Genomic DNA, 12,943 nt, shown 5'->3' on the forward strand with positions numbered 1-12,943 from the left:
TCAAATAGAATCAACTATAACCTCACAAGGATTAAATTAAATAATATAAAGCACTTGAAAACCTCTCGTACATAACTGGAACTCAAAAGATCATTTTTAAAAGATGCACTTGTACACTGAAGAAGCCCAGAGAATCCTCTCTCTAAGTGCACAGTGATTTTAAAACATCGACCCTGCAGAGTTAACATCAGCATTTTCCTTGATGTTACTGAAGTGCTGAGCAGGGTAGGGCATTCCAGGATACAAAGGAGGGAGCCTTCCCCTCATGGCCAGGCCCAGTCAAAGCAAGAACAGAATCTAAAATAGTTTCTCTTGGAAGAGCACAGGCATCCTCAGTCTATTACTTATTAACTGGCTAGGGTATTAAGTGGACCCACTCAGCCTGAAAGTGTTATTGATTTATATCTTGCCTTATTCTCCAAAGGGTTAGAAATAGTTTATAAGAAAAAGTAAAATACATTATAAAAAAAGAGATAAATGTCTGAAAAGCTAAAATTTCACCCCAAATTAGAGGTCAGTTAGAATGCATGAGTCTTCCTTCATGGTTCTTAAAGTAGACCTGCAAAGTTGACCCTAAACTTCCTGGTGGCCAAAGAGAAACACACAGGCCTTAGAAATAAGATTCAGAGTTCCCAAGTGGAAATGTTATACTAATTTCTCAGGAATAGAAAGCTTTCAGTTTGAAAGAAATTTCTCAGGTCAGTCCTCTTAAAGAGGTCACTTTGGGTCGTAGTGAACACCAGTCTCAAAGCCATCCCTTTAGAGTTCAGTAGAAGATCTCTCCGGGCTCTGTTTACAGCTTACATCATCTGTGGGCAAAGCATTAAAGTATAGCTCCGAGGAAATAGGAGCCAAGGTGGGCAAGATACATATGCATAACCCACAGCTTGCTGTGAGGCACCTCCATCTTCCTATGGGGTATAAAACCAAGAATGTTCTTTCAAAGTCTTCCTTTAAGATAATTTCTTCCATTAATATAATTTAAAGTTAAAATTTTAAAATTAATTTTTGTATTGGAGTATAGTTGATACACAATGTTGCATTAACTTCTGTTATACAGCAAAGTCAGTCAGTTATATATACTTATCTATCCAGTCTTTTTTAGATTCTATTAGCACACAGGTCATTGCAGAATACTGAATGGAGTTCCCTGTGCTCTGTGTGCACGCATGCTCAGTCACTTCAGTCTTGTCTGATTTTTTGTGACTCCATGGACTGTAGCCTGCCAGGCTCCTTTGTCCACGGTACTCTCCAGGCAAGAGTACCTGGAGAGTACCGGAGATGATTGCCAGGCCCTCCTCCAAGGGATCTTCCCCACCCAGGGATTGAACCAGTGTCTCTTATGTGTCCTGGATTGTCAAGTGGGTTCTTTACCACTAGCGCCACCTGGGAAGCCCTCCCTGTGCTATACACAGGTTCTTACAATGATCTATTCTATATAGAGTAGTGTGTATATGCCAGTCCCAATCTCTCAATTTATCCCTCCCTCCTCCTTCTTGCTTCAGTTAAGTTTTTGATATAGATTAGGTGATGGAATATTTGAGGTTCAGATGATACTCTTTGTCAGGAACCTAGAATGCAGGTTTAATGATTAAGTCCAGGCTGATGCATTTAGAGATGAGGAGAGCAGAAGCAGCTAGTACCAGTGCACAGACTTCGGCACGAACGCTCAAGGTGTGATGGTCTATTTTCCACCAATAGGGGTCAGCAGACCTGGGGTAGAATTCAGCCACACCAGTTCTGAGCTCAACAATGGGTGCCTGGGAGGATGGTAGGTGTGGAATCTAGCTGATCTGGGTGCGGATCCTGTCTTCACTGGCTGGAGCCTTTGGCAGGGCCATTCCCCTTTGTCAGTCTCTCTTTCCTTATCTTGTGAAAGGGGAATGGCACCGTGAGCTGTCCCCAGCCTATGACAAAGAGCAGGTGAGACCACATGTAAGAGGCCCAGTGACCTCTCAGCAAACATTTGTTAATAATAACACAGAAGTGTGGCACAGGCCAAACAGATAGGTGACAGAGACAACGCAGGAAAGACAGGTGGAGTTCTCTTCCATCTTGTTTTAAGTATGAATATGGCTTTTTTCTTCTGGCAAGGAAAAATGCAATCCCAGATAATAATCACCCATTTTCAATTATATTTTTCATAATCTTTCTCCTTCACATAATACAAAGCAACACCAGTTTTTAATCTCCTTTTTCATTCCAGGAACTGTCCCCTAGGCCACCTTCTGATGCCATCTGTGTATTTAATGGGCAGGGCTTTGCAGGGAGCATATAGGCACCTGGTCAGTGATTAACCAGGTAGAAATAAAGGCTGGTGTGGCTGGCTTTTTCAGGAGTCTTGACCCATAAGAAAAAGGCCACGTAGAGGAGTCACTTGAGTGTCTCTAAAGGCAGCAGCAAAGACAGAGTTTGGGATCTTAGCACGGCAGTTTGGAGCCACTTTTGACTGAGTCCTGCAGGGTAAGCTCAAACATCAGCCAGGCATACAAGTGCCATGGGGTGCACCAGCCTCATTGCCTGGGGCTGCCGCCTCCCTGTTCTCCTTCCTCCCAGACCCTCTGAACCTCCTCCGGGTCCACGAACTCACTCTGCTCCTGTGAATATGCGTGTCCTTGCTCCAACCCGCAATCTCCTACTTTCCCATAAAAACAAGTGTGAATATTACACTCTCTATAAAGGATCCCCACCCCCACACTTCCCATCAGCATGGGGAATAATTTGTTATTCCAATTATTTTGTCCGTCTTCCCTATATTCTAGGCTTTTGAGGGCAGGAATTGAGTGGTGATCGCTATAGATCCCCAGCACACAGCACATAGTTGGCACCCAGCAGGGGTCCCACAGCGATGTGTTGAAATGAGTAATTTTGAGCCTTTGAATGGGTTCTGGATGCCACAGCTTTTTTAAAAGGGATCATCAGTATGTATACCTATGGGTGATTCATGTTGATATATGGCAGAAACCAATACAATATTGTAAAGCAATTATACTCCAATTAAAAATAAATAAATTTAACTTTTTAAAAAAGGGATCACAGAGGCTGTAAGCTGTGACTGAAGGTCATTTGTAATTTCTCCCCACCACCCATAATGGGGCTGGAGTTTGGTGAATGAGGGTCAGGCTGGGCGGGGAGCCCTTGTCTGGGAGTCAACACAGGGAGACTCCCCAGGTAAGAATACATTACCTGATCGGGGCCGTGGAGTTCTCCAGCTTCCACCAGGCCTTGGGGGGGTTGAGGTAGCGGCACCACAGCTCCCAGTCAAAGCCCTGGGCCGCCAGCGGGTACTCTTCTATCTCAAAGTTGTCGTATTTGATGTTGTCAAAGGATGGGGAGATGATCCGTTTCCGGTTCTCCTTAATGCGGGTGAGCACGGGTTCAGCCCTAGGCAGGGAGGAGGGGGAGGGAGATTGGCATCTTTATTAGCTCCTTCCCCCGCAGAAGGAGGAAGGGACTCCCGGCTCTCTCCTCCAGGGGAGAGCTGCTCTGCCTTCCACCCCCATGCTGCTGGGTTACACAAGGCTGGACTCCTCATTCAGCGTGAACCAGTCTGAGCGGACAGATTCTTAGTACCTTAGATCCTGATGTCTGCTTGGTTTCCTTTATTCCATTAGAAAAAATAAAGAAATCAAGACTCAAGAAAGAGGAAAGAAATAGTTCTGAGGTTCCACGGAAAGCTTTCAACTTGGGCTTTGATTTTGCTAAAATTCAGCGTGTCACCCAGGAGGAAAAAGCAGATGAGGACGGCAGACACACGGAGGCGAGAACAAACGTGTCTCCACCCATCGTGCGGTGCCTCTTCAGCCCTTCCAGGCATGCCACCCCTACCCCCCCACCCCACCGCCCAAGGAGAGGTAAGCGGGGTCGTGCTTCCACAGAGCCCGAGCCCCCCTGGGTACCAGGCGAGCAAAATGTTTGCAGACAGGAATGATAAGCTTCTCATTAATAATGCATTTGTTGCATAATTGTTTATTCAAATCTGCTTGAAATAGTAAGTGTCCCTCTCTTCTCCTGGCCATAAATCCAATGAAAATGCTTTTTAAACAGTCACAAATGGCAAGCAGGGACTTCAGCTATAAAAAATGACTGCGTTGCAGCCTTAATTCGGACCTGTTATGTCAAAGTATGCTGTGTGCATGCCTGCTGTTCCCTCCTGCCAAAGGACCCTCCTCACTCTACTCTGGGGAGGCAGAGGGTGGTGCTCAGAGTTCAAGAGGGACAGCAGACCCCAATGCTACCAGGCATAGTGGCTAAGAGGGCGGTACACTTGGCCATCCCCAGCACCCGGGTGCCCCCACCCCCAGGCTCTCTGCAGAGCCACCCCCAGTGGACCACACGGCATGCCCTTCGGCCTGCAGGGATGTCAGCATCAGGTACCTTGTCTCTGCTTGGCTGAAGCCACTGAGGCTTTGCCCCACTCAGCACCTGAGCAGCCCTGGCCAGAGAAAGAAAGGTGCTCTAAGACCTAGTTTTACCAGTGGAATGAATCTGAGATTTTCTGCTACCTCTGATCTGGAATCTGGAGGGAGCCCAGGGTACTTAGCTCCCTTTGCTCTCTTGGTCTTGGCCCTGTCTGTGGGCTGGGCTTCAATTCATGTCTGGTCCAGCTCCCTTTCCCGGGGGTTGCAGCCTGGTCCTTGGTTGGGCTGGAACTCTCGCTCTGCCCCAGGCATTTACTCTTCTCCCCCATCATGTCTCCTAGAGGACCACGTCGGCCCTTATGCCACCAACCCTTGAGACACTGTGTTTTGACCTGTTGATCCCTGACCCTCTCCCACCCTGAAGGGTCAGCCTGGTGCCTGGGCACCTGCACACCCAGATGCTGACTCCTTTCCCCCATCATGACAGAGATCCCAGTGGGCTTTGCAGCCTGGACCACACTGGGACTCAACTTCCTCAGCTCCCAATGGGCACTTACCAGCCCACATTGAACTCCACGTGGGCATCAAAGAGAGCCACTACAGGGGCAGTGGCGGCCCTCCAGCCGCTGACCCTGGAGCGGATGAGGCCTTCCTGCTTGCTGTGCCGCACGACCTTGATGAAGCCTGGCTTCTGGCCGTTCACCTTGTCCACGTACTCTGTCAGCTTCTCCTTCAGCTCCTCTGTGAGGGAGAAAATGCACTGTTAGCATGATGAAGACGTTCACCCTTCCAGGGTGAGCTGACCCCAGAGAGAGGCAGGAGGGGCCGGTCCCCTCCCGGGTCTTCCTTGGAATTCCCCAGGATGGCCAACACAGCTCAGCTTTGTGGAGAAAAACGGAGGTGAAAACAGTATTTATTATGCCCAGCAACACGAAGAGGGTCACCTGCTTCACACACGGTGCATTTAATCTTCACGACAGGCCCTTGGGAAAATCTGGCTCTGAAGTTTGATCAGTTTGTCCAACACCCTGAAGTTAAAAGTGGGTGTTCAGTTCAAGCCAGGTCTAATGACCTCAGAAGCCCCATTCTTTCTCATCTGTTCAGGGTCTTCCTTCTTCCCCAGTGTTCTCCATCAGTCCTCCCCAATCCCCAGAGAAAGCTCCATATACAAAGATTATAGCTTGAGACCCACTCCTTGCCTGGAACTCCATCTTTCCAGGAAGTGGATGACCAAGAGCTGTGTAAGTGGCTGGCATCAATTTGTTGCTGGGTGTCCCTGGGCCTGGCTAAACATCCAATTCCCCTACATCTTCATAACCGCATATGATCCCACAGCAGCAGAACAGGGCAGCATGTTCATCGTGTTTTCCATAGCAGCTCAGGCAACACACTATGACACCTCCCTCCTCCCAGACAGTGGCCTAAGTGGGCTGCATTCACCCACTTCCAACCACAGCACTTCCCTAGGACTTGATTTCCAACTGCCCCGCCTCCCATCTTCCCAGCCTGCCCATGCCCAGGCTCTGGGACAGACCCAGGTGGGCTGAGCCCCGCATGTCCCTTGGTGTCCAATCTTGGGTCTTGCCGGACAGGCAGCCCATTAGGAGTGAGGAAAGGGCAGGAGGCAGTTGGCACACCTCCTGGCAGGAGCCTAGGGTACTAGAAAGAGGACAGCACTTGGAGCCAGCAACATAGCATTTTAATTCTATTTGCTATGGAATTAGCCTTATGATCTGTTACTAAATCACTGCTAGATTTCCATGGGGATGTTCAGATAGAGGACTGTACTCGGCACATAGGAAGGACATGAATGAGGGGCTGAGGATTTGATGGCAGACTATTATGGATTGAATTGTTTCTCCCCAAAGGCTTTGGTCTGACCCCAGACTTCAGAACACAACCTTATTTGGAAATAGAATCTTTACAGATTTAATCAAGTTAAGATAGGTCATTAGGTCCTAATCCAATAGGATTAGTGTTCTTATATTAATAAAGGCGGGGGGAAATTTAGACACAGAGACAGACTACACAGAAGGAAGACAGGGTGGAGAGATGCAGAGATGGCCGTCTAGCAGCCAAGGAACATTTGAGGGTACCAGAAACTGGGGAGGAGGCCTGGAACAGATCCCTCCCATCTTCAGAGGGAGCACCTTGATTTTGGACTTCTAGCCTCCAGAACAGTGAGACAATACATTTATGTTGTCACCCAGTCTGGGGTGCTTTGTACTCTGCAGCCCCAGGGTACAGATATGGTTGTTATGAGGATTAAACAGGAGTGACATCTGTGAAAAGTGCATAGCACTTTCTTTCCTGTTCACAGTTTCCATCATAGTGGGAGTTATAAAAGCTGGGGGAGCTGACTGTCCCTGCAAATCAAGGGGTCCATCTCTGGCTGACAAAGCCCTCTTCACATGCTCTGGTCCAGGGCCACGTCTTCCTGTTCTGGCCTGACCCCAGCTCCGAAGTCTGCAAGCAGCAAGGCCACGGGAGCCAAACAGGGGATACAGATGTGTGCTGTGGCCGCATGCCCAGGAAAGGCAACAGAGCACGGTGGCTATTGCTGGAACTGGTAGCAGGTATTGGTTTCAAGTCGTTTACCACATGATGCTGGCCAAACAAAAGGCTGTGTAAGATGTGGCCCCTAGGCTGCTTTTTGTACCACTGCCTGAGTTACCATTAAGGAGATGAGAAAACTGAGTCTGAGGCAAAGAAGCTGAGAGGGAGGCAGGCTTTTGTGCTAGACAACTACTCCCTTGCTCTGTGACCTTGGTCAAGTTCCTGGGAATCCCAAGACCTCAGAGTTAGTACCTGGAATTTCATTTTGAACCAACTACCCATCGAAGGTTTGAATCCCCTCTGTGGATCCAGATGAGTGATTATCCAGCCCGTGCAATGACAGAAAACCCTGTACCATCTATTCCAGGTATTAGATGTTTTTTCCTTTTACTCTTTAAATGCCACAGTTCCTCAACCTTCCACTCATTTGGGGACCACTGAGGGCAGATCAAGTCCCTCTTCCACGTGGCAACCTTTTAGAGCCAAAGACCATCCTTAAGTCCTTGCTGCGAATTTCTCTAGGTCAAATGTCTTTAATTCCCCCTTGTATTTCCTCATCTCTTGTAAGTTCAAGTTCTTTTATCACAGTGAACTTGCTCCTAAAAATGTAAGTTTTTCTCTAACGCTTTTAAATTACAAAGCTAGAAATTGGCCTATTTTTTCCCTGGAGCAAACTGAGCTGTATAGACTATAAGGAACCAATCACCTCCCTGAATCTAGAATTGATGTACCCATTAATATCATAATAGCTTAAGGTCACATTAACTCTGCCTACTTTTGATACAAATTGACCTTACTAGAAACATATACTTAGATTCTCTTCATGTGATGCTGCTGAGTCAGGCCTCCTCCATCCCATCTCTTCATGGATGCAGGTGTGAGTGGATGGATGCAGGTGTGAGTAGATGCACACGTGTATGCTTGTGTGTGTGTGTGTGTGTACTCCAGTGCTCCGAGTCAAAACAAGGATCTTTCATTTACACCCCTTTATTTCAATCTTTTCAAAGATTTACAGCACTTCTCTGAAGTCAAACTGTTTTTTCCCTTGATTCTGTTATCCAATGTTTTGTTATCTAGCTCAACCAGCTTTCCAGCTTCTGCAAAAGTGATGAGGATGTGGCTTTTGTTGATGTTCAACTCATCCTTTCAAACAGTGTGACCCTTGTCTGGGGCTAGGCTCAGTGGGGGCTGTCAGGCATTCTCATTCAGCCCATAGAAAATTCAGCTGACCCTGGGTCACACCAACATGCTGTGCAGCTCACTCTAGCCAATAAGAAAATGACCTTGCGCTCTCCCACTGACCACGGGAGGCCTGGGGACGCGGCTGGCTCAGTAATGGCAGGAAGTCATTGGTACAGTGGCAGAGATCAGTGTACCCCTTACATGCTTACAAGGTCTTCAAGCATGGTTGCCAGGAGGCCTCTTAAAATACATACTGTTTCATCATTTCAAAGGTCCACTCATCATGGATCCAAAAAGGATCTTCATAGATCTTACATAGATCTATGTAAACATCATAAAGCCTGATGTTTGGACTTTTGTTGGTGGTCATTAAGTGGTGAGTGCACACAACTTGGAAAGAGACTGAGCTAGCACCAAAAGACCCCTCTCCCTGCCCCCAGGGAGGATAGATCCCTGGTCTCCCTCCCCACTCTCAGGTGAGGACACTGCCTGCAGGGACCACTGTTACTGAGCTGTTGCTGGGACAGGGCTGTGGGTCATTGCCACCAAGTGATGTGCCATGAAGGTGAAAGAGGTGAGTGAAAAAGATGGCGTAAAGCTCAACATTCAGAAAACGAAGATCATGGCATCCGGTCCCATCGCTTCATGGCAAATAGATGGGGAAACAGTGGAAACAGTGGCTGGCTTTATTTTTCTGGGCCCCAAAATCACTGCAGATGGTGATTGCAGCCATGAAATTAAAAGACGCTTACTCCTTGGAAGGAAGGTTATGACCAACCTAGACAGCATATTAAAAAGCAGACACATTACTTTGCCAACAAAGGTCCGTCTAGTCAAGGCTATGATTTTTCCAGTGGTCATGTATGGATGTGAGAGTTGGACTATAAGGAAAGCTGAGCACCAAAGAATTGATGCTTTGGAACTGTGGTGTTGGAGAAGACTCTTGAGAGTCCCTTGGACTGCAAGGAGATCCAACCAGTCCATCCTAAAGGAGATCAGTCCTGGGTGTTCATTGGAAGGACTGACATTGAAGCTGAAACTCTAGTATTTTGGCTACCTGATGCGAAGAGCTGACTCATTTGAAAAGACCCTGATGCTGGTAAAGATTGAGGGCAGGAGGAGAAGGGGACAACAGAGGACGAGATGGTTGGATGGCATCACCGACTCGATGAACAAGGGTTTGGGTGAACTCCAGGAGTTGGTGATGGACAGGGAGGCCTGGCGTGCTGTGGTTCATGGGGTCATAAAGAGTCAGACACAACTGAGCGACTGAACTGAACTGAACTGATGTGCCATGAATCCCGCCTCTCTGAATTCTCATCCTGGGAGGCCGCTTTGCACACTGAATCTCAGCTAACCCTGGAACAACAGAATGCAGCCAGAGGGTCCCTGTGAAAATTCCAGGCCTAGGCCTTTGGAGGCCTTGCAGCTTTTTCTGCTTTTGCTCACTTGCTGGCCTAAGTAAGGAAGCTGGCCTCCTCGAGTGGAGCAGCCCAGGGAGTCCTGGTCATTTAGGTCATCTCACCGAGGCCCTACAGGTGTGAGTGAGGCCATCTTTTTTTTTTTTTTTTTTTGCCATGTTGTACAGCATGTGGGATCTTAGTTTCCTGACCAGAGATCAAACCTGTGCCTCCTGCAGTGGAAGCACCAAGTCTTAACCACAGGACTGCTATGGAAGCCCATCCAGGGATATTTTATTTATTTTTTTTAATGTGAACCATTTTTTAAAAAGTCTTTATTGAATTTGCTACAATATTGCTTTGTTTATATATATTATATATATATATATATATATTTTTTTTTTTTTTTGGCCCTGAGGCATGTGGGATCTCATCTCCCTGACTAAGATCAAACTTGCACCTCCTGCACTGGAAGGTGAAGTCTTAACACTGGACTTTCCAGGAAGTCACGTGTATGGCCATCTTGGATCCTTCAACCACCAGTAGGTCACAGTCACATCAGTGATCCTAGCTGACATCATAGACCAGAGACAAGCTGGGCTTATTACAGAATCGTGAGGCAGTGAATGGTTGCTGTTTCAAGCCATGAACTTCTGGGGTGGTTTGCTATACACAAAAGTTAATAAAATGGGATCTATTGTCTTGGAACAGTGCTGGGTTTAAAATAAGATTGTGAATTCCTGATGCACAGGAAATGAAACCAGACACAGAAGAGCCAGCTTGGAAGGTGGCAGCAGGAGATGAGACAGCTTTGCTTCTTGTAGGAGTTGCCTGCCCCTTTGTATCTCTGAGTTTTGCTGTTAACCAGAATAAAGATTTCTCGTGGAGCAGCTAGGAAAAAAGATTCTGTTCTCAGTCTGTTGTATCTCAAATATTAGCTACTGGTTAGAAGACAGGATTCCCTTAGCCCCCACCAAACAACTGCTATCAAACAAATTTTTAAAGGCCTGAAATACCCTTGACAATACTGGTTCGGTCTTGGCAAAGTCCCTTTACTTAGTTAGATTTTCATGTTTTCCTTTAAACTTTGCTAACAGCCAAAGCAAGAAAGAACAATATCAAAAACATTTTGACTTGTGCTAGAAAACTGTTATGTAAGATATCACCTATTTTATACATACATGGAATACCTCTCAGAACAGCTCAAAAAAACATATAAAGAACTTGAGGTTTTCTTTATACTTAAACACAAACACACAGCCTGTTATATTTACTTTTTCGCCAAGGCTGCTGGGAAGCTCGGAGACGACATGATGACGAACCACAGGGTTCTACCAGCATTTTTGCTTCTGTTAAAGCTTTAATTTTCAAGTCGCAGCCTAAGAGCTGCACTGTCCTTTACCTTTGGTAACTGCTTTGTTTTTTGAAATATCTATAAATAATTTTTAATAAAGTGTCTTCATAAGAGCAGGACAGGAGTATAAATGTGGAAAGAAGGGGAAGGCCATACTTCACACTGGTTTGACCATGCTGGGAAAGTGGAGGCAGGGAGTCCGCTCTCTGTGGCTTTGTCAGATGTAGACTCAATGGCAGAGCTGTTAACTCACCGCCAGTGCTTCCAGAGGAATACAATTTGCACCCTGCATGGGGCCAGGTGCCCTCCTGCTTGTGTTGCTCCTCCCCCTCTCCTGCTGTCCACAAATCCCTGCTCTGCTGACCTCTGAACGACCTCTGTACATCAGCACTCCCGGAAGCTGTGCTGATGAAACAACATTCTGCTCTTAGGAGGTCACAGGCCACTCCCCACCCTCCCCAGCCCGTGCCCCCTTGGAGCCAGCTGAGTGCAAGCTGCTATTCTCCCCCTTCAGACTTAGATGCCAAGTGAAAATGCAACATTCACCAGGCTGGTCAGACAGAGCCCTTTCTTCCCTGACTATATATGCCCCTTGTACTGCTAAACGAAAAGCAATTAGCTCCTCAGAGTCACCCTAAAAGAAACATAATGCAAGCTGAACAGAAGTCTGGTACCAATGGCTGTTAATATGATTTAAACACCTAATGAGATACTCTTTATCTCTTGCATAAAGGAAAATAAAGGATCAGGACACTGACGTCCAATGGGGCTTCACCATGAAAGATGGCTGCACAGGCATCCTTGTAAACCAGCCTGCCCAGCTTTGTCACAGAGAACCAGGTCCAGCTCCTCATCCTTCTCTTAGTGCTCAATCATTTCTCCTGTCTGCTGGAGGTTTGGGGGAAGGAAGAATGAAGGGAGGGGCCACTCATTCATTCATTCAACAAACAATGAGCACTCGCTGTGTACCAGCTATTGATCAGCTGCTATGGCTCTAACTGTGAGCAGGATAGTCCGTAAAGAGCTTTCATTCTGCTGGATGTTTAAAAGGCATGTGCTGTAGTCTACACAGAGAGGGGATGGGGTAGAGATGAAGAGAGAGAGGGAGAGAGAAAGGAGGGAAGGAAGAAGAGGGGGGTGGGTGAGAGAGAATGAGGAGCAGGAAAGGGAGAGATTTTTGCAAAAGAACTCCGGGCACTGATTCAGTGCTCCCTGACGCTGAGACTTCCTAAATGACTGGACCTCCTGAGCCTGAGAAGCAGTGCTTGGTGCAGTGGGTGGGCAGGCAAGGGAGCACAGGCTGAAGTTAGAAGACTCATATTCTGTTACTTTCCGAGCCCAGTGGTTTTTTGCCACATTCTCACCCCTTGAGGGGGTATTTGGCAGTGTCTGCAGACAGTTTTGATGGTCACATCCGGAGAGGGTGCTACAGGCATGCATGCCACTGAACATCCTACAATGCACAGGTCAGCCCTCCACAATCAAAAGTTTTCCAGTTCACAGTGTCAGCAGTGCTGAGTTTGAGAAACCCTGCAGGGCTCTTAATGAACAGAGGTCCCATTCTGGAAATCCGAGCGTGCATGAGTTTTCAAACTGGCAGCTCTTGTCCTACATCTGTATTTCTTTGGTCTGCAAGGCAATCTTGCTTGGCAGCAACGGAACCAAGTAGGAGCTGCTCCTATAAAAAGGGCTCAGCAACAGGTATAAACTCCCTATGAGATTCTGACGGGCAACCAAGATTGGTAAAAACTGAAATAAATGAAGATTGGCTATAACAGGTGGGAAAGGAGCCTCCTCTAGAATTATGTGTGGTTTCAGCCCACAACAGAGGGTCAGAGTCTGAAAGAGTCTCCCCTACGACCTGGCTGGATAGTTAGTTGTCCTTTTCATTCTCCCAAACCCATGGGCTCCACCTGGCTGCTTCCGACTGCAGGCCTTTCACTTGGCAGTTGTTTTCTCTGCGTAGTCATCTTTGGATCAAATGCTTTGGACAGTCCTCTGTAGGTCCCCCGCTGCCCTCTGCACAAGGCAGACTCTTGTTTGCCCCCTCTCCCCATCTGCACACTTTCATGCCACCCAGTCCTGCCACT

The 12,943-nt window shown here is 47.2% G+C and overlaps 1 protein-coding gene across 2 annotated transcripts in view; it reads right to left on the bottom strand.

Annotated features, from left to right (window-relative positions):
• Window positions 1-12,943, bottom strand: part of GALNT18 (polypeptide N-acetylgalactosaminyltransferase 18) — a 373,443-nt gene that overhangs the window by 128,269 nt on the left and 232,231 nt on the right. For both annotated transcript variants that reach the window (XM_070383928.1, XM_005887188.2), the window contains exons 4-5: window positions 4,919-5,102; window positions 3,187-3,384 (exon numbers count right to left, since the gene is read on the bottom strand). In XM_070383928.1, coding sequence (XP_070240029.1) covers window positions 3,187-3,384; window positions 4,919-5,102 — 382 coding nt within the window. The remainder of the gene's footprint in view (window positions 1-3,186; window positions 3,385-4,918; window positions 5,103-12,943) is intronic.

This window comes from Bos mutus, chromosome 15 (genome assembly GCF_027580195.1).
Source record: "Bos mutus isolate GX-2022 chromosome 15, NWIPB_WYAK_1.1, whole genome shotgun sequence".
Classification (NCBI taxonomy): Eukaryota; Metazoa; Chordata; class Mammalia; order Artiodactyla; family Bovidae; genus Bos; species Bos mutus.